Source organism: Lepisosteus platostomus, chromosome 9 (genome assembly GCF_059453375.1).
Source record: "Lepisosteus platostomus isolate fLepPlt1 chromosome 9, fLepPlt1.hap1, whole genome shotgun sequence".
Taxonomy (NCBI): domain Eukaryota; kingdom Metazoa; phylum Chordata; class Actinopteri; order Semionotiformes; family Lepisosteidae; genus Lepisosteus; species Lepisosteus platostomus.
The window spans coordinates 59,241,256-59,262,556 of NC_142619.1; the positions used below are offsets into that span (position 1 = coordinate 59,241,256).

Genomic DNA, 21,301 nt, shown 5'->3' on the forward strand with positions numbered 1-21,301 from the left:
ATTGTGCATGGCTCTGCTCATATTAGCAATACCAGGGACTGTGTTTTTCTGTACTGTGGAGTTGACATATTTTTCTATGTACTGTATGTGTAAATACAATATCCTAAATAATGGAGGACAGTGAGTTGAAGAGTTATAGATTGCAGATTGAAGATTTTCAACAAATTGCTAAAGGTAGACTTGAGAACGACTTGTGAACTACAAGCCCCATAATCCTTAAGATCCATAAAATTAAGCTAGCCCAAGCTGAGAAGATGCATCTGTATAGAAGCAATCAACAGAAATATGAAAGGCTACTGTATCTACCAAAGGCCTATGGGTGCTTGTCCTGTTTATTTGAGTAGCTACTGTACCATATAACCAGGGTTAGGGTGGAACAATCATGCATGACTACCTTTCTTGAGGAATCTGAGCTGGACATTGACCTACGCCTGGAAAATCCCCCTTGAGTGATTGGTTGGATTTTCACATACTGGTAGGCAATGTACAGTAACTTTAAGTGCTCAGATGAAAGAGTGAGGCTTTTCAGTTTTCCTTCTCTATTTTTGTTTTGTTTACCTTAATAGTGTTTATATTATGCTATTAAAGTACTGAAAAGCTCTGCATGTTGTGTGACCCCAACTTTAAAAGATGCCCTGACTCCCCCTACCATTATGTCACTGTACGTATTATGTAGTAAATGACCCCTTATCCTTTTAGAAAAAAATAGAAAAAGTGTAAATAAGAGCATTTCAAATTCTGTTCATTTTGTAACCCTCCTGGGATTGTGGCCTTGTTGTGGTTAAGGGGCTTGAGTGCCTTAGAGCTATGTTGTAGGATTACCCTTAACAAATTGATCAGGCATGAGCAGAACGAGCACCTTGTGGCTGTGTCACCTATGTAACCCGGCTGGGCTCAGCCTGCTATGTCGACTCTCTGCATGCAAGCCGAAAGATGGGGAATGGTGTGCGATGCCACCTGGGTAACATGATGAGAGGGATGGGTCCAGACGGGCTAGACCTTGGCAAAGGAATTGGGACATGGTGAGGTAGGTTGAAAAGTACCACATAGACATAGTCGGCCTTACCTCTGTGTACTGAATTGGCTCTGGAACCAGACTACTTAATTGCGGGAGGTCTCTCGCCTTCTCTAGAGTTCTCTCAAGTGAGAGGCCTCGAGCTGTTATAGGGGAACTTGTGAGTCCCCGCCTGGGTGAGGTAAAGCTTGAGTTTGTCCAGGTGGACAAGAGGATCGTCTCAATGCAACAACGAGTTGCAGCAAGGAAAACTCACACTGTGGTTTGTGCTTATATGCCTAACAATTGTTCAGATCACTTGGCCTTCTCAGAGACAGTGGGTGTAGTGTTCTATAGGGTGCTGCCTGCTGAGATCTGTAGTCTTGCTGGGAGATTTTAACACTCATGTGCAGAATAATGGAGAGATCTGGAGGGGTGATATAAACCTGAGCAGTGAGTTGTTACTGCACTTGTGTGGTGGTCATAACCATGTTCGACACAAGTTTGTTTATAAGTGTACTTGACCCAGAGCACCTTGGACCAAATCTTGATGATCTGTGGTTGTATCATCAGATCTAAGGTCATATGTTCTGGATACTGAGATAAAGAGAAGGGCAGAGCTGTCAACTGATCACCATTGGGTGGTGAGTTGGGTCAGATGGATGGCACCTTAGCTGGAAAGACCTGGGAGGCCCAAGTGGGTAGTGAGGATGTCCTAGGAACACATTGCAGACACCTCCATGTGGTATGTATTCTACTCCCACCTGAGATCCAACAGGATTCTGTTCAGGACCGTGGTCTTTGAGGCTGCTGCAGGGAACTGTGGCCAAAAGGCGGCCGGCACCTGTTAAAATGGGAACCCTAGGAAACGCTGGTGGACACTAACGTTGAGGGAATCCGTGAAGTCAAAGAAGGATGTCTTCCATGCATTGCTCTCCTTGGGGTGGGGTGGTGGCTGGAGGTGTCCTCCAGAGTTTTCCGAGAGGTAGAGGTTTGGTAAGAGTTTGGAGGGACTTGGAGAATGACTGTTAGAAGGCCTTAAAGATGTTCCAACAAACCATTGAACGACTCATGAGGGGAAGTTGGGATGTCACCCAAGACTGTTCTCAGCAAGGGCTGCGTAACATTGACCTTGACTGGTGATATTGTTGAGAGGTAGAAGGAGCACTTTGAGGAACTCCTGAATCAGGTGGACATGCCCTCCATTCACGAGGCAGTGAAGCCTCTGGTGGGACTGTGTCCATTTCTGTGACTGGGGTTACTGCGGTAATTAAACAGATCTATAGTGGTAGGGCTGCAGGGGTGGATGAGATCTGGCCATAAACGCTGAAGGATCTGGACATTGATGGGTTGCCGGGGTTAATGCACCTCTTCAGTGTTGCGTGGAAGGTGGGGACAGTGCTTCTGGATAGACAGCCTGGGGTGGTGGTTTCCATGATTAAAAATAAGGGTGTGTTTCAACTTCGGAGAGATCACACTCCTCAGCCTCCCTGGGAAGGCCTATGCCAGAGTGTTGGAAAGGAGACTTCATCCAATAGCTGAGCCTTAGATACAGGAGGAACAATGTGCATTTCATCCTGGCCATGGAACAGTAGACCAACTCTTAGTCCTTACGACTGTGTGGGGGGTGGTGTTGGAGTATGGCGTACCAGATCTGCTACTGAATGCAATCCAGTCCCTGTATTTGGGAAGCGATAGCTGTGTCTGCATTCTTGGTATTAATTTGAGCCATTGTACTCCAACAAGGGTGTGTCTCATGGTCATCATGGACAGGGTATCAAGATGCAGGCGAGGATTAGAGTGTATGCAGTTTGGAGAACTGAGGGTTGTCTCTCTGCTGTTTACAGATGATGTTTCCTTTTCGTCTCATCTGAGTCTGATCTCCGGAGCGTACCGGAAAAGTTTGTAACTGAGTGTGACACATTCAGGATGAGCGTCTGCACCTCCAAATCTGACGCCACGGTTCTCTCATGGAAAAGAGTGTCTTGCTTTCTCCAGCTGAAGGGGGAAAAGCTGCCCCAGGTGGAGGAGTTGAAGTACTTGGGGTCATGCCCATGAGTGAGGGTAGAGGGCTTTGTGGGGCTGCCAAGTGGATTGGGGTAGTAATGCAGACACTGTGCTTACACATGGTGGTGAAGTGGGAGCTGAGGTTTCGGAAGAAGCTTTAGGTTTTCTGGATGATCTGTGTTCCCATCCTCCCCTCTGGTCATGAGCTTTGGGTGGAGACCAAAAGAATGAGTTTCGTGGATAAAAGGAGGAGAAATGAGGTTTCTCTGTAGAGCTGCTGGGCGTTCTCTCCGCGACAGGCTGAGGAGCTTGGCAGTCCAGGAGGACCCTGGAGTAGAGTCGCTGCTTCTCTGGATCGAGAGGAGCCAGTTGAGGTGGTTTGGGCATCTGGTGAGGATGCCCACCCAGGTAATTCCCAATGGAGGTGTACCGGGCACAGCCCACTGGGAAGAGACCCTGGGACAGATCCCGGGACACTCTGGAGGGATCATATCTTTCGGCTGGCTTGGGAGTGCCTGGGAATCCACCAGTACACCAGCAGACAGTTACTGGGGAAAAGGAAGTGTGGTCTGCCCTTCTCAGTGTGTTACCACCATGACCCTCACCAGGAGTTAGCAGTTAGAAAATGAATTTGTGAGTGGATCCTTATCTAATGCACCTGAAAATGGTACAATCCATATCAATAACATTTAGTAAAAGGGTTAAATGGCATGCTTGGGTTGTAGTGGTCTCCCAAATATCAAACATTTCTAAAAAAATACATTTTGACATCTTTATTTGACTTTTCAAGATTTTTATGTAACAGCCTTCTCTATATAAATATCTCCACATATATTGATTTAAACCACGGGTCCCCATTCCTGCTCTTGATGGGCTGGTGGGATTATGACTTTTCATTCCAGTTGGGATCTTATTCAGCTTGCTATTGGCTTAATTGAAACAATTTAAGAGCTGGAAGAGAGACCTGGAAAACCTGCAGACACACCAGCCCTCCAGTACCAGGACTGGGGACACCTGATTAATGCCATGACCATAATTACCCCAGAGGTTGCCAAGAGTGCTTTTATTTACAGAAAGTGACTAATGTTATTTTGATTTCCTTTCCTTGTATTCTTACCCATAGGGTAATAGGTCCGCAGTAGTTTCTGAGTGCATTTTATAATACACAAATCTAGGTTAATCTTTTTTTTTCTAACAAGCCAAACATGACAACAACAAAAAAACACACACAATGTTACAAAGTGACAGAAAAAAATGTCTACATTAAGTTCTCTCAGAAATACAGCTGTATAGCTTTTGAAGTACAGTTTAACACAATATATTTTCAAAGGCACAGCTTTGAATTTTAACTATGAGTGGGAAATATCTTAAAAATGTATATTCAGAGTAGAACCCAAAGTGATTTTTTTGGGTTATGCACTATCCTCCTTACACCTGTTCTGTTTAATGTTTTCCAAGTACCAACATTTAATTCTTTGTGACTAACTGCCACTGTAAACCTTATACTAACTTTATTTAGTAATTATTAAGGCCATATGTCATGGTTACATTTCTTGTAACATGTTGAAAATGTTCCAGTTCCTGTGAAGGTTTTTGTGTCTTTGTGTGCACGTGTGTGTTTTGGTGGTGGAGGTGTGCTGACATGCGTGTGTGTGTTTTGGTGGTGGTGGAGTTGTTATAAAAGAAGAAACTTTAGTTCTGGCTGTAATGATGTCAACTGTAGGCTGAATGCAAACCAAATCCTGTAATATGCAGCACTGTACTGACATCAATTGGCAGTGAAGAACGCTGATGCTGGCTGTTTGTTTAGGAGACCATCCAATATTCTTTTTCACAGCAACTACAAAAGTCAGGAGTTAAGCCACTTCTTAAAAATGTTGCTTGGAGGACAGTACCATGTGTACATTCCTGAAAAACAAGATCCTCCTTCAGAATTCAGTGAAATGACACATTAATTTTCTCCATGATTGGTTTCTGCTGCACTTAAGAAAAAGGCACTACTTGACCTAAAGGCCAGAGTTAGGTTTAGATTCCAGGGTATGATCCAAGCAGCAGAAGGTAAGCAGTGGTCATCACAGACGATGGAGCTCTCCACTGTGGTTTCTGTTTTTAATGGTCACAAACAACAAAAGAAAATAAGTTTGCTGCAAAGTTCTTAAAACTGCAGTTGACGTCATCCAGAATATTACATCTCCCAGCAAATGTTCAATCATGAAATTAAATTAAATTTATTATTATTCTTTCATAAGGTGGGCCTCCGGTGTGTTTTTTGGCATTCGGGATTCAGGTCCACTTTAGGGGCCCCTGATACAGTGTCTAATACGTTGTCTTCCACTGACGCGTTGCTGGCAGCCCTGAGGGAAGATTTATTTGGCCCATCCTGTAGTGGTCTCCCCATTTATATATGCAAAGCCTGGAAAATGTTGCACGTGCTCGTATTCCGAGTTCCTGCGGGCCGCCAGCGGGGAGTACATGTCCCCGGAGTTGCTGTATCTGGAGGAGTGCATCGGGGGACTGGCGTAGCAACTGTTCGCTGACGGGACGTCAGGCCAGCGGGGCGTCACTGGTGTGGGGTGCAGCCTCGGGGTGCCACTCATCAAACAGGGCTCCATCCGGGACATCTGACTGTTGAGGGGGTACTGCAGCAGAGAAAACAACCCACATCAGACACTTCAAAACTACTGCAGGCTGAGAGTATGAAACAGGGGCACCAGCGCTTCAGATAACTAAAGTTTAGTCTTGTACGTGTCCAAAGTAAACCAAAATCTAGTTTATTGAAGGTTTTGCTGTAAAACCTATAAGTATACAGTACATTATGAACAATTCTATAGTGTAGTATGTTTTCCTGCAATAGACTGGAGTCCTATACAGGGTGAATCCTGGCTTGTGACCTTTGCATGCCAATGCCAGGTTAGGCTCTGGCTCTCCCACAGCACTAAATTGGATGTGGTTGGAAAATGGATGGATATATGTAGATATAACATCATCACACATACACAATATATCACATATCACTGCTAATCTTGAAGTGTTATGAGGTATACCTAACATATTTTTAACTATTATATTAGCTATTAGATATTAGGTATATTTCATTTTCACCATATTTAATAACCTTGACAAGATTCCAAACATTTTTTTCCAAAAATGTTCTAATAGGAAATAGTAAAAAAATAGTTTATAATACTGTACATAGTTTACATCGTTTACATATACAGTTTGCTAAGCAGAATAAAGTTTTTCCCAAGACAGAATAGTGATGTAAACTTATTGATTTTTTATTTTTAAAACTGGTTAAGATAAAAGGTTTCTGGGAAGGATCAGCAAAACATGGTCACGCTCTCTCTGTCAAATATTATTTTCAATTCAAAAGTTAACCTACTTAATTCAGGTAGCTAAAGGAGAACTGAGCATTTCTCAAATAAGGCAGATAATTGACTGGAAGACAAGTGTGTTTTGCTGTACTGTTTCCACCTGTTCTAACACATTTACATTTTTCTTGTTTTACCGTTTTTGGAGCCAGTGGAAACCTGACTTCTTGTTCTTAAAGCACAGTCCTAAACTGCAGTTCTTAGAAAACATTTTTTCCTTCTCTTTCCTGATTTTACAGGACATGCCCTTTGTATCACATCTTACAGCCCCTTTGAAAGAGCTTTTTCAGACTAACTGAGCACTTTGTACCACATTTAAGTTTAGGAAAAAGAAGTAGTTAAAGTCTATCTTAGCCTTCTAAAAATAAACAGTTCACAGTAAACTCTATTATGAGTGAGTGGGGCATGGAAATAAAACGTCAGTGTGGGTCAGAAAATTGCACAGAAAAGCCAGTGACTTCTTGTTCATGAGCAGTGAAGAGACCATTGAAAAACAATATTTTAATAATCGCCCCTTGCCCCGTCCCTGGCTATCAGCTCGGCAAATGAAGCATCTATTGAGCCGGGGGAAAAAAAAATCCCAAGTACAGCCATCTGCACGGATGCTTGCCCATACTGGTACAATCACCTTTCACACCACGCATCCGGTTTTATGAAGAGTGCTTAAGCACGTTGGGTTCAAAACACTGAGGCCTACTGATCTTTTCCGAGCACAAAGGCAATGTTTGTTGGAGGGCCCTTCACAGGAAATTACCATTATAAGGGTCAACTCACGCTCACTCTTGCTAACAGGACACAAAACTCCCTGATCCCCTCTCTCTCTCTCCCTCTCTTTCTCTGTCGCTCTTTTTCACACTTTTTCTCTTGCTCTCCCTCTCTCCCTCTCTTGCTTACTCTTTCTTTGGCAATTTAGGATCCTGCATTTATTTGTGTCAGTGGCACAGAGCCCCTGAGAAAATTCAAATATATAACATGAGCCTTGAAGACAACAGATAAATCTGCAGAGATAAAATAAAGATGTGACATTGTACTGCAGGATCTTTTTAATTCAGAGTTAGGTGCATGTTCACTTACTGCATTGATGACATTTCAAATAAATTATGTAATTTTTCATAACAACGCTCTTTCAAATTGAACTGGAAAAAAGTTCCCAAACAGGGACCCTTTCTTCTGAATGTAGGTTTGTGAGCTGTAGAGCTGTTAAGAGAAAATGTAACCAACAGATGCGCTCAAAAAAGACTGGTGATTTACTCTGACAAATATTTCACAGCATTCCTGCAGCATAAAAGCTTCATTTCCTTGAATGCTGGGCTTTAAATGCTGTACAATATCTCTGCTGCTGAGAGTGCAACTCATTGTTAATCTGAAAGCAACATTTGCATGTTAATAGACTTGCTTTGGTTAACTTCTGCATTAAAATTCCTTTCTGATTTATGGTGTGTGTAAAATTCAACCTTCAACAGCAAGTATGGAATTTACACTGGCCTGACATTGAACACTGAATATATAATTATATTTTGCATTGTAAAACTAATTTTATTGGGACACAGCTTGTGGATAATGCAGAAGACATTGTTCAGCAGATTATCTGACTTCAACTCATGCCTCCTTGGTAACATTCCCACATTGTTACAGAGTTAATTTAATACAGCATCAGCATAGATCATGACACATCATTCTCATCTGATAAATATTTATCACTTTAATTTAGATTCAGAACAATCTTTTATTATCTCTGATTACAGTACATTTAGCTTGCAAAAGTAGTATTTACCACATTTTAATGGGACACGGAAAATTTATTTTGTTATAAAACTCTACTTACTTTTGTTTTAATATTGTCATAAACCTTGTCCATACTTACTAATGGTAATATAAAGGTTATGCTGTTATTATATTGCAGGGTGACTGAACACCTATTAAATATAATACAAATATCAAATCTATGATTCTAAGACCTAAAAACCGAACAAGTGATTAAAAACCTCATTTGCTATGTATAGTGGCACAGTGGTTAGCATTGCTGTCTCACAGCACTTAAGCCCCTGGGTTCAATTCCATACTTGGGGTGCTGTCTGTGTGTAGGTTGCATGTTCTCCCTGTGTTTGTATGGGTTTCCTCCCACAGTCCAAACACAAACTGGCAGGTTAATTGGCTTCATTGGAAAATTGGCCCTGGTGTGGGTGTGTGCATGTTTGTGTCCGCACGTGTCCTGGGCTGGGCTGGCGTCCCATTCAGGGTGTACCCTGCCTTGTGCCCACCTTGCTACGGCTCCCCCGCGACCCTGAATTGGATAAAGTGGATAGAAAATGGATGGATGGATAAAATCCATAATCCCCTGCTGTGCCTACAGCCCTCCAGTATTCCCAAACAAAATCTCCCACGCTGGTGTACATGCAGCATCGACAGACACTCGACACATCTGGCCGGTGGCTCACCTGTGAAGTGCTCCGGTGGTAGGCAGGGTAGTGCAGTGGGGCAGCGATCCCAGGTTCGTGCGGAAGGGCGCTATATTGGCTCTGGATAGGGTGGTGATGCTGGTTGGTGTAGCTGCTATAGTTGTACCCTCCTGTGTACCTTAAAAGGTGGCGAAACAAGAGAAAACTGAATAGTGCCCAAGTCTGGAGCCCTCAGCTTTGTTTCGTCACAGATGCCTGCCATAACCTGTGTGGCTGTGACAGGGACGGATACCTACCCATGGTCTTCCCTGTGAGGGTACACGGGCATCCTGTGTGAAGAGGAGGACGGGGGGACGTGAGTGCTTCTCATGCAGGGCAGCTGCTGCCCACTGTCTGTGGGGCTGTTTCCGGCCGTTGTCACTGTATATGTAAGAGACCAGGTATACGATTGAACAGCCCCTGTTGAAAACAAACAAAATGGACGCCTTTCTTACCGATAAATCTCACTTGGCTACAACAGTTCCAGTTAACTAGGGGTCCGGATCCCTTGGTTATTTGCTCCTCAAGCTGAATCTAACCTGACGTAGACCTCTAGGTACCAGTAGCTCCTTCAGCTTTCCAATGTGCTAACAGTCCAGTGCGCACGCTGTTCCCCCCGTGAATTGTACTGTATTTGGTTGTGTTTACAGAATATGCAGCCATAATAACAATCATATAAAAGCCAGTGCAAAAAATCCTAATAGCTTGTGAAAAACATATTACTTGTATGCTGTATGTCTTATTAATTGCATAGCCTTTAAAACATTGTGAATTGATATTTTACTGAAGCTGTTGGATAGGGTTTAGATGCTAAGCCTTGATCCCAGGAGGCCCCGCTGGCCTTGGTAGCCTAAAACATCTTGGAAGCCCCCTGAAGCTTTTACCATGATGCAGTGCTAGGAGATTATAAATAAAAAATGTTGTGATGAAGGGCCCAATTGACAACTGTAAGAAGGTTTTAGTAACAGTTCTATGTAATTACGTTCTATGATCTTGGACCTACACCCTATAGTAAAAGATTGCAACCAATCACAAAACCAGAAAAAGAACAAGCTGTCTCATTTTTAAATGTATATTAGAACAATCATCTCTTTCAGTATTTTGATAGCAGTACACTATCGAGCTGCAGCGGACTGGAGGCATCAAATAACTGTGATTTTGGAAATTAACGTGTACAGTTCTGGATTAAAGTGTTTTTTTTCACAGAAGTTACTATCTCATACAAAAAATACTGAATCAAACACTTTCTGAAGGTACCTTTTAATTATCATGTGGTCAGGTAGATTCCAAATATTTAACCAATGGAACTTCTATGTTATGATGTTACTTCAGGCTAAATGAACAAAAGTATTTGTTCCATGTTTTCAGGAAAAGAAGACCACTAGATGTAGATTTCTCACCAATATGCATATGCAGTATAACACTTATACTTGGAAAATCTTCAGAACTAGGCTTCCACATTCGCTTTTCAATACAGCTTGAATAGAAAGGAGCTAGTTACAATGCTGAAGAAAAAGTTAAGTGTATCTGTTCATTTCTGTCGTCTCTGGGCAATTCATTTACAGGTATATAATAATATCTGCAAAGGAACAAGTAAAGATTCATTTAATGCTGAAAAGAGAAGAAAGGAAACACAACATTTCAGCTGTGGAGCCTTCTTCAGGTGCTCCGATGGAATTTTCATGTTTTTCAGCAGGAATAAACCTTTACTTGTTCCTTTGCAGCCTACGCATGCAGAGGCAGCACTTTGTAAACTGTAGTTTTAACTCCAATGTTTCATTATAAGATCAGCAGCATAACAAACTTATGTTATTGTACTCATATTTGCTTAATATCTGTAACGCCACATACCTGTTGTAGCTGGTACGCTTGTATATTCTGGTGATTGGCTGTTACTGGGAGAGTGGGCTGAGGGGATTTCCACAGAATTGACAGATTTAGCAGGAGAGTATGGGCCTGGTGACACTGACGGAGGTGTTGTCTCTGTCAATATGATCTCTTCCCTTCTGTCTACTGTAAGTCACAAAGCAGACAAAAAATAGAAATCAATCACTTTGATAAGTGTAGCCACTGAATAAAGAGGGTACCAGATTAAAGGTTACAGTAACTATTGCTGTCATAATAACATGAAAAGAGTTACGTGGTGAGATCAGACATTTTCTAAGGCCTCTAAATGGTGTTCATTTAACAGACGTTTAGGAGGTCAAATGCTAATCACCTGTGTAAAAATACTCCCTGGCTGCCCACAACTTTGCTTCCAGCTCCCCTCCCTCAACCCCAGCTTCACCCTCACAGCTGCCTCCCTGGCTCATTCCTTGTAAGTAAGGGGGGTTGTGACAGCACTGACCTTCAGCCAGTATTGCCATTAAAATGTAATGCCAACATTTAAGTACGCTTTCCCTTTAAATTTATTGTCTTGTTTTGTCGTTACTTACGTGCCCTTTTTTGCACATAAGCAAAGCAATATTGGATTTTGCATCTTCCCTGGTTGGTTGTTTAGGGGTGGTTTGTAAAGGGAGGTTATCACCATTTGTTAAAAGACAAACACCTGTATGCAACTTTAAGAACCATAGGAGTTCAGCCTAGGCCTTGGGCCCTCCTCAAGTCTGTTTAAACAAAATCTCCACTATATGAAAATAAATAAATGAACATGGTAATATCCAGAGGAAGCTTTTTAATCTTTGGGCTTTGCATGGAGAGCATAAATCACAACAGAACAGCAGAATCTAAATGCACTCCTCGTACCTGTGTTTCCCTCCCCCTTCATTGCCCTCATTAGCTCATTGGCCCTCTCCTGACAATGGAGCGACTCCAGCAAGTACAGAACGTAGTCGTCGAACATGAGGTGGATCAGGTGGAACGAGCCTGCCGAGAAACAACGTGCAGAGTATTCACTGCATGCCCCCAGACATCTGCCCTCCGTATCTCAGACCCGAACGGGTTGCGCAGGGCACAATACTTTAAAGTCTGCTAGAACAGAGCTTCTTTATCAGGATTTCAAAGGAAAACGGATTAATAATAAAAAAACATACCGGACCGAGGGTTCACAGCGTGCCTGAATAGCAGCAGATGCAAGGTTCAGCACAAGATTAAGCAGTTCTTGGCTTCTGAGACTATTTGCTTCTGCCAAACCTTGCTTTTATTCTCTTTTTAATGTTATTTTGCTTTCTCTTTTTGCGTGCCCATGTCCATCTTTAGCACGGTAAGAAAAACTAAGCAATATCCAGAACATTGACATATTATTTATAATGGCATAATAGACATATCAGTTTTTTATAGACATGTATATCAATTTGACCTATATACTGTATGCAACATTTACAGGGTGATTTTCAGAATAAAAATCCCTCAAATCAAAATGTATTCTCCATTTTCTAAAAGCGTCTGTTTCAGGTGTATATCTAGAAAAAGACAAGAAGATAGCAGTAGCATATTGATACTATTTGTTTGCCATAACTTTTTGTTGACTGTAATGTTGTAAAGCTCTGTGAGTTTTTTAAGAAAGAAAAATGGAAAGGGTTTGCACTGGAGCACAGAGATATACAGTAGGCCATGTTTCAGAAATGTGCCTTTGAAAGCTTGCGTCTTTACAATTCAATCTTGACACTGCCTATCTGGAGAAAGGCATAAAGGCAGTTATTTGCTCAGTTAATAAGTTTGTGCCTTTTTAATACTGCAAATACTTTTTAATACTGCTCATAATTGCACTTTGAGCTGTTTAATATGTCTTTGGTAATTATTCTCTACCTACAAAGCAGAAGCAGAACCCTCAGCCTAGAAACTAAAACAGTTTCAGCATATGCTAGGATTGCCATTGTACGGCAGGTTATTCCTAACTGACGTAAGTGAGATTCTGTAATGGATGCAACTTCAAGGAAAGAGACTTCTTTCCTTTCAAAATAAGGAGTACACATATTCTTTAAAACAGAAAGCTCCCCAGCTGATTGCAGTACTAAATTGTCTATGAAAAGAAGCAGTGTACTGCTTTGGAGAATAACACAATCGCCATATTGTAATGGTCTTTACATTTGCCTGGTGCATAATAAACTCTAACAGCTATTGACAAAGATCAGACTGATGCACGAGTGTCATAAAATGCTAAAATACACAGATTGAAAAGGGGGGGGAAAGGGGGGCTGGGTATTGTTAATCAGTCGTTTTCATATAGGGGGCTGCTTTATCAAAACACTGCAACCAGCTGTGTCTTTGATATTCACAGACAGGCGGAGGGGGCACAGGCTTTTGTGCGGCTGTATCTCTTTCAGCTTTTCCGTCAGGCGCTACTGACAAACACCGTGTGGGATGAAACTTGCCACTCGACAAGACTGCCTAATCCTTACAGGCCTGTGCGGAAATCTGAGGATTGAAGATCCCAAGAAGACTCCACACCGATTTCCCTTTTCTTTTTGCTTGTAGATCTTCCCTGAGAGAAGGCCACTTCTCTGTCTAGCTCCCTAGTTTAAGAATGATGCATTCTTTAAATTGGATGAAAAGAACTTTCTATAACAGTACTGTTTACTTTTAGGAGACTAGGAAGACATTTGATTTCTCCTAACCTATTTGTCCTATTAAATAGAAAATAACTAGTGTTTAACCTACGACCTAAGCATAACTTCCCATCTATCTTGTGATTTTGTTGTCTATTAATTATTATAATTATTAATAATTATAACAAAATTTAAAAAGTTTTCTTAAGAAAAAATTAGAATGAGAAAGAGGGCAGATAAAGTATTACAGGTGAAGGCAAAGAAAAAACATCTATTGACTCTGTGAAGTTGTCTGTGCTCAGCTGGGCAGCTATACTCATCGCAAGGTGTTTTTATCCTGTATGTGAAAACATGAATTCCTTATTTTCTCAACTTGAGAAACTCCACAGTTCATTTTTTCTTCCTTGGCAGTTAGGGATTCCTTTGCAGCACTACAATGTGCTCTGAAATAACCTTCAGAATTTTTTATACAAATGATCTCTGTGGATTGAGGTATAGAAAGGATTCTCTATATATAAATTTAATTCACTCGTTTCATAAGATGAACTCTGTACTGGACCTTAACATTGAAACTGCAGCCCCCATAAGTTTGAAAAATTCTTAAATAAGAGACACTATTGACACACTGACAATGTGAATTTGTTAGATAAGATATACAGGAACACTTACCAAAACTAGGCGCACTGTGGAGAGTCATGTCCCTAATGACTCTTGTCCCAAAACAGGACCACATTAGGAGGAACTGTTGAGCGACTTTCTTCAGAGAGCCAGGTTTTTTTCCAGCTACCTAAACAGAGTACAACACATGCAATTTATATCAGAAAAGATAGAAAAATGATTCACCTCTAGGACATCTTGGTTGCAGCCCTAACTTAGAAACATGTCAACTATTCAACAATTTAGTTTGCTCCTTTATATTTGTCTTTATTGTCGTGGAAGTGAGGAAAGTTTTCCCTAGAAACCAAGGACAGAACTTTAAAAAAATAAATATGTGCATGGGAACAACTATCAGTTTTGTTTCAGGAGCCCAATCTGTTTTTCATGTGTGCAAATATCTGTGTATGTATTATGATTACATGTCTGAAATTGGTTTCCACATTTTGGAAAACAGTAAAGAGCTTATTATCTGGATTTTCATCACATTAACATGAACTAAAAAGAAACACTAATAATTAACATTACTCTTTGTCTGATTATTTTTTAGTGGTGTAACGTAAAAGCAGAATGCTCTCAGTTATAAATAAATGTTGAAAAGTAAAAAGATTGTTTATATACTGTATACATCTATTTGCATCAGTTAACATTACTCATTTATTTTTCTTACTAGGGTCATTTAACAAGAAATTGTTCTTATCAGAATTCCCACATTACATCTCTAATTTTAATAATTGCACTGAAATAATTTTTCTACTCGTTACTTATCCTTAATCCCCCATTTAAAGTTATATATAATAGAAAGGATAGAAAGGATGATAACTGCATCTCAGAAATCCATTTGAACTAATATCATTCCGACAAAGTTCGCACATTCTTATTTATTTAAGATTTTATTAGAATATAATGAAGTCTCAGTTTGTGTCTGGATGTTAGTGTGAGGTAAGAGATAAGGGGAAGATTACATGAGCTTTTAGTTAAACTGACCTTGACAACACATCTGTCTGCCATGGAATCCAGCCACTCTATATATGATTCAATGGGTGACTGCTCCTCTAAAAGATGGTCAAATTCCTGATATACTAGGAGAAAACACCAACACAACACAATCAGCACTAGTTAAGCAGATGAGATCACAAACACACAGCCAATTTGATCACATTCCGCATTCTGTCTGAATTAATTTACAGACTAAACTGAAGACATTCACTGTGATGTGATCCAGTCAATTGATGAGCTAGCCAGGCTTATTCTATGCGCTGGTACCGTACTGAGAAAGTCTTTTGAATTGTTTTCTTGCCACAAACCTAATTTGTAAAATAATTATTATGATGATGATAATAATCCATAAGTGGAGAAGGACAATTGTAAGTTCAAGCTGCAGTAACATGCAAATATTAACCAGATCTGTTAATCTTTTTTGATACTTGACTAAGTGAAGATCTAGAATGAAGCAAATTATGTGTCTCATCCATTTGATATACTGCACTATCAAAACAAAACAGAATATTTTGCCTTTATTATTCTGTTCGGTGGTGTTTCTTTCCTTTGTTTCCTATAGAATAATGGAAATAACATCCTTTACACAATTCATAGTGCCTAAGGTAGTATTCAGAACGTATCTTTATGCAACAGGATCAAATCATTGCACTTTGACCTTGAGTGGCAAGTTCAGAAGTCAACCCTGAAATTAATTGGAGATGCTCCCTGGGTTGTTAGAAAATAGAAAAGAAACCTTCTTAACCTTTTTAGTCAGTGGTATTAATTTATCATAATTCTCACAGCTTTGCTTTAGTAGCTGTGGGAATTATGATAATGGAAAACAGCTAGTCACCAGCTGAGTTTTATTCTCCATGAGTGAAACTTCAAATGATACACTACTTCTGCCTCATGATTAGGTTTATGCAACTGGTTTATCTGAAAGAATGATTATAGTGTAGGGCTACTCAAAAGGAGTCTCCAATCTGCTCTACTACAAAATTGTGCTCAAGCAGTTCCTTGTTTTTATTTGATAAAAAATATTATTTATTTATAAAAATAAATTGAATTGAATTGGATTTTTTAATTACCAATTAGCAGGATCAATAAGGGTCAATATAGCTACAGTACATTTGAATCAATGTGCTGCGATGGAGTAGATTTCACTTTTAGGGGGGAAACTGGTAGATATAAGTAATTTGAAATGAAAGTTTTGTAAAGTTGAAAAAAAGACATGAACATTCTTTCCTCGTTTCAGTTTCTAGAAAAGCATGGTTCATTTTAGCACTGCATTTTCATGTTACAGGACACACAGCAGAGTCTGGGGTATGTATACATACACTGTATGATCATTTTCCTGTGCTCTTCCCGAGAATCCTCCATAGTGTACAGAGTCTGTTTTGTGATGCTGTTCAAATCCACATTCCTCCAGTCCTCCAGCATCTGAAATGTTATATCTGCACTGTGGATTACAGTTCGGGAGGCCTTTAGAAACAACAAGAAAAAAAAGAAATACTTTATGAATGTAGATGTAGACGCAAAGTATGCTGTTTAACTTACATTGTTAATGTTCATTGACTACTCTTAAACATATATGAGCTGTGCATTACAATGCTTAAGAATTAAGGTAGTACACACTGATATAGTGAATTTCTCCCATGATTAATCTTAATCCACATCTACTCCCTTAAAAAAGACATTTCAGGTCTTGATGTTTGACTTGTGAATGTTCCTTATACTTAGATCTCTTGTACTTGAAGTAAGACCTTTACCTATTAAGATTTTTTATGATGCCTTGAAGTTACGATTACATCATTCATGTAAGGGTTTTCAAACAGCACTAGCTTTTCACAGTTCACTTCAATAAGTACCTGGCACAGGTGGTTTAAAGATGTCTGTCTTCTTAGAATTTGAGAAAATCTTCTAGATACTTGAAAACAAAAGAAAAATATAGTAATTACCCAAATGTTCTTTTTGTTGTATTTAAACAGAGCATGTTTGTAATATTTTGGCATTAGTATTATAATATAAAATAAAAAATATGATCATATATTATATAATTATAATTATATTATAGCTATAACTATTATCGTATATTGTTTATGTTACATATTATTATAAATTAATCAAATTAATTTAAAACCTTAAAACTAATTCTGTATAGATATTAAAGATGCAAAATAATCAACAAATAGAAGCAAACAGGATTTTTTTAGAAAATTAAATACTTTTACACTGCATAAGAAGTCCTTCTATCATTTCTGAGATAAGTATTTTGAAAAAAAAAGACCCACTAAGACTGACAAGATTATCCCCTGCAGTCTGTCAAAAACTGGGTCTGAAGTCTTAAGTCTGATCAATGTTATTTGAATAATTAGCTGAAAATAACTCTCATGCTCTCACAACTTCTTCAAGGCACAATTTCAACATGTTTTTCACTATTTGAATTAAAAACTGCAAAAACAATTTAATGTAGTTACGTTATTATTTATAATTCTTTCCAATACATAACTTTTTCTATAGGAATATGTTCAAATTAGAGAAACCCATTCAGCTTGTTCAGGTCATTTCATTTTTAGAAGCTAATTGATCAGAGGATATATCCAGCTATGCGTTCGGTCACGATACTTTTTACAGATCAAACTGGGCATCGGTAAACATGACACAGGAATTTAACATGGTGTAAATGCAGGGGTTTGATTCTTTAAATTCACGTTAGGGGAAGAAAATGACTGCCGTGCAGCGTGACATATGGACACAGTGAATTACTCCAATGCATACATTCAAATTTGATGTTCCTTAGGTTTTCCGGTAGGTCATGCAGAGCCACTTTTAACCACTCATCCAGCTGTTTGGCAAACTTCCGGATCACCTGAGTCAAGCTAAGAGAGAAGAAAACAATAACTCCCTTGATTACTAGATTTGTTTTTATGCTTTACTTTATTTTTTGTGTTGAATGTTCATTGCAGTTTTTGACCCATAAATATGGTCAATATGGTTTCTTTGAACTATTTCAATTTTCATCTCTTTGTGAAAATAAATAATTATAGAGTTAAGAAGAGCTAAGTAAGAGACTTCTTGTAAACTCTGCTCAGTATTATGAAGGGGTTCAACAACACTCTAGAATTACATTTTTTTCAGTTGATTGTCTTCCTTTGTGGAGATAAATAGAAAGGATTAGGAGACCTAAGAGGTTTGCAAGTCATGTACAGTGTTTCATTTTTCTACATGAAAACCGGCCTCTACAAATGGTCTTACCTAATTTGCTTGCTTGATTTAATTTTGGGGTATATTACATGTTCACTACTCTGAATACCATCATAGAAATACAACCTTCAGTTCCAAATAAAAAGAGAATCTTGTGACTGATTAACAAGGTCTGTAGAAATTCCTCTTATACAATATCTCATATTCATTCCTTTCTGATTTATATACATGTATATATACAAATATTCAATCATCTTTTATTATTTTGATTAATGTTTGATCATTCTGAACATCACTGTGTTCTATTAAGTAATGTAATTACATGGGAAAAGAACGGACGTCTGGGTAGTGCTACTCTAAACTGATGGCTATTCATCTCGTTCCTAACAGGCCAAGTGACAGGTCTGGCGCAGGTCCAGGAGCGAGCTGGAAGGTGACCAACCTGTCTGGTAGAGCTTGTAGGACCGTCGGCATAAGAACTCCTGAAATGGCCTTGTACAGTATGGAGTCACAGACACCGACTATGTTCACGACTGTGGAGGAGCCCAGGACAGGCAACATGTGAGGTGGCATTCCTTGCCAAAAGTGCAGCAGAAAGCTTTGTACCTGCAGTGACATGAAAAACAACAACAACCACCGCTTCAGCAACCTGGGTCGAGGATGACAGTTGACTTCCCTTCATTTAGTTTTGAATTAGCCTTGTCAATAATAACGATATCATTTTTATATAGCGCCTTTTAATGTGGTTTCTCAAAGCGATTTACAGACAAAAAAACGCCATTCACAGTGGGAAGAGATTAAACAGTTACAGTGAGGGTTTGGAATACAGAATGAGAGCAAAGGGGCAGACAGAACAAGTTAAATAAAAGCCCTCCTAAAATGAAGGTTCCACGTCTTGATTTGAAAGAGCACAGGTAAGGTCACTGTCTGAGTTCCAGAGCTTTGGGGCACAACAGGAGAGGACCCCATCACCTACAGAGTTTAGACAGGCTTGGGGGACAGACAGGAGACCAAAATACTGAGGTTCCAAGCCCTTATAGGTGAGCATGATGGTTTTGAAGTCGACACGAAACCTGATAGGAAGCCAGTGATAGGAGTAATGTGATCACAGGATTCTGGCTGCTGAAGTTTGTTCACTGTGAAGTTAGATACCCCACAAGCAGTGGATTACAGTAATAAACTTGAGAGAAAACAAATGTGTTGACCAGTTTTTCAGCAACATTTAACAACTTAGGACATACATTTCTGAGGTGGAAGAATGATGTTTTACATGTGGTTCAAACATCAAGCATGGATCAAATATTACCCACAAGTTCTTCAATTTACATTGAAACTCAAGTAAAGTACCATCCCCATGGTTACTGGGTTAATGGGTTACTGCATTCGTTTTAAGATCACTTTATTGGTCATATACAATTTCTTGTATTAGGAATTTGACTTTTCGCATACCCCAACTTGCTCTCCATGAGACACACAGACAGGAGGAGAAGCTGGGGGTCAGAGCGCAGGGTCAGCAATTTATACAGCGCCCCTGGAGCAGTTGGGGTTAAGGGCCTTGCTTAGGGGCCCAACGGAGTAGGATTCCTCTGCCGGCCGCAGGATACGAACCAGCAACCTCCCAGCCACAGGCGCAGATCCTGAGCCACAGAACCACTGCTCCTCCCAAATACACATGTTTGTTGAGCGGTGCCAAGCAGCATGGCTTCAGCCTTGTCACAGTTTAAATGAAGGAAATTTGGATTCATCCATATGTTTGTGTCAGAGATGCAATTAGAGAGAGCAGAGGCAGTCACTTCAGTGTCAGGTTTAGTATGGATGTAGATTTGAGTGTCATCAGCATAGAAATGATCATTTAGACCATGTGTTCTTCATAGTGGGCCAAGTGGGAAAGGAATTTAAAAAAATGTGAAAATAACCACACACTCTGGAGAGTCTCGAAAGAATCAATGATCTTTCATGGGACTGCTATGCCACTGAACATGTTTCGCTGCAGAAAATTGAATTGTCTACATTTTCTAGCAAAGAGGCTAAAGAAAAACAACAGACCTACCTCATCGAAATTTGCCCGTATTACAGTATCAAGAATCCTTTGACAGTGGGTTCTGTACATCATAATGAATGTAGAAACCTGTGTGAGAAAAACACATTTTGCTGCTGTTAAGTCCCTGTTTGGCAGGTGGCTACTTCATATGTAACAGTTTCTTGAAGGCATCTCGAAAGCACTACATAAACATTTTTCTTTTTATAGGTCTGCATTACCCCACTTTAAGTTATATCTGAAAATGTAAAATGTTATTTATATGAAGAAAATGCTGAGTACGTATTCAATATTATTATTATATTATTCTATGCTAATTTTGCAAGCTAAATCCAGCGTTAGACTTCACCATGAGCGTGACATACAGTATAGAATATGTACTCTGAGGGTTTATAGTGTCATGACAAAAAGAATAAAAACCTCTGCCCTAGGAAATGAGTTGTGGCCTACACAGAAACACAAGACGGGGCTAAACAGCATTGGTGCGCAACTTAAGAAAGTTTGTACCTAACCCTTGCACAGCCAGGCTCCAGCACAGAAGAAAAGCGGTGAAGAAAGGCAGGCCAGCTGGGTATTTAAAAGTCTGTTTACCTTCTCCTCTGGCAGACTTGCTGGCAGATTTAGATCTTTGACATTTGGAAACTCTGGCAGTAGAGTTCCCAGTTTGGAGCGTGGTGAATATGCCACTGTCTGCTTGGTGACCTCCTTCTTCCCTGTGTCGTTTACCCAGGCTGCCCCTTTCTTGGAGTACATCACATCGTAATACTGGGAGCTCTCTTTCACCGCGATCCCGTAGTAATGGTACCTTGGGGAGAAAACCGTGTGTGTCTTACGGGCGCAAGAATGAGAGGTCTTAACAGGTTCAATATCTGAGAAGCCCTACAGAGTAAAGGTGAGGCAAATGTTGAGAACAAAGAGAGGTTTTACAGAAGAGAGATCATTTTGGGGGGGGTTAATTTTTGGTCAATTGAATGAACTGTATTAAAAGAAGAGTTTCACCAGGTTGAAAAAGGGGTTATTTTACTGATCGTCCTGTGATTCTTTGGAAATTATCTTCTTTTTTAATTAAAGTTATTTATTTATTAATTATCTTACCATCTAGAAACTGTAAATTTGTCATTTTTTTT

At 39.8% G+C, this 21,301-nt stretch overlaps 1 protein-coding gene across 3 annotated transcripts in view; it reads right to left on the reverse strand.

The window, feature by feature from the left end:
- Window positions 1-3,759: 3,759 nt before the first annotated feature.
- rfx4 (regulatory factor X, 4) overlaps window positions 3,760-21,301 on the reverse strand; it is a 36,318-nt gene continuing 18,776 nt past the window's right edge. For 2 of the 3 annotated variants that reach the window (XM_088645867.1, XM_088645870.1), the window contains exons 6-18: window positions 20,766-20,979; window positions 20,187-20,264; window positions 18,579-18,742; window positions 17,711-17,811; window positions 16,801-16,859; window positions 16,270-16,414; window positions 14,939-15,033; window positions 13,967-14,084; window positions 11,556-11,675; window positions 10,662-10,823; window positions 9,068-9,230; window positions 8,811-8,949; window positions 3,760-5,640 (exon numbers count right to left, since the gene is read on the reverse strand). In XM_088645867.1, coding sequence (XP_088501993.1) covers window positions 5,368-5,640; window positions 8,811-8,949; window positions 9,068-9,230; window positions 10,662-10,823; window positions 11,556-11,675; window positions 13,967-14,084; window positions 14,939-15,033; window positions 16,270-16,414; window positions 16,801-16,859; window positions 17,711-17,811; window positions 18,579-18,742; window positions 20,187-20,264; window positions 20,766-20,979 — 1,831 coding nt within the window. In that variant the 3' untranslated portion in view covers window positions 3,760-5,367. The remainder of the gene's footprint in view (window positions 5,641-8,810; window positions 8,950-9,067; window positions 9,231-10,661; window positions 10,824-11,555; window positions 11,676-13,966; window positions 14,085-14,938; window positions 15,034-16,269; window positions 16,415-16,800; window positions 16,860-17,710; window positions 17,812-18,578; window positions 18,743-20,186; window positions 20,265-20,765; window positions 20,980-21,301) is intronic. The other variant, XM_088645868.1, reaches the window with a different exon arrangement.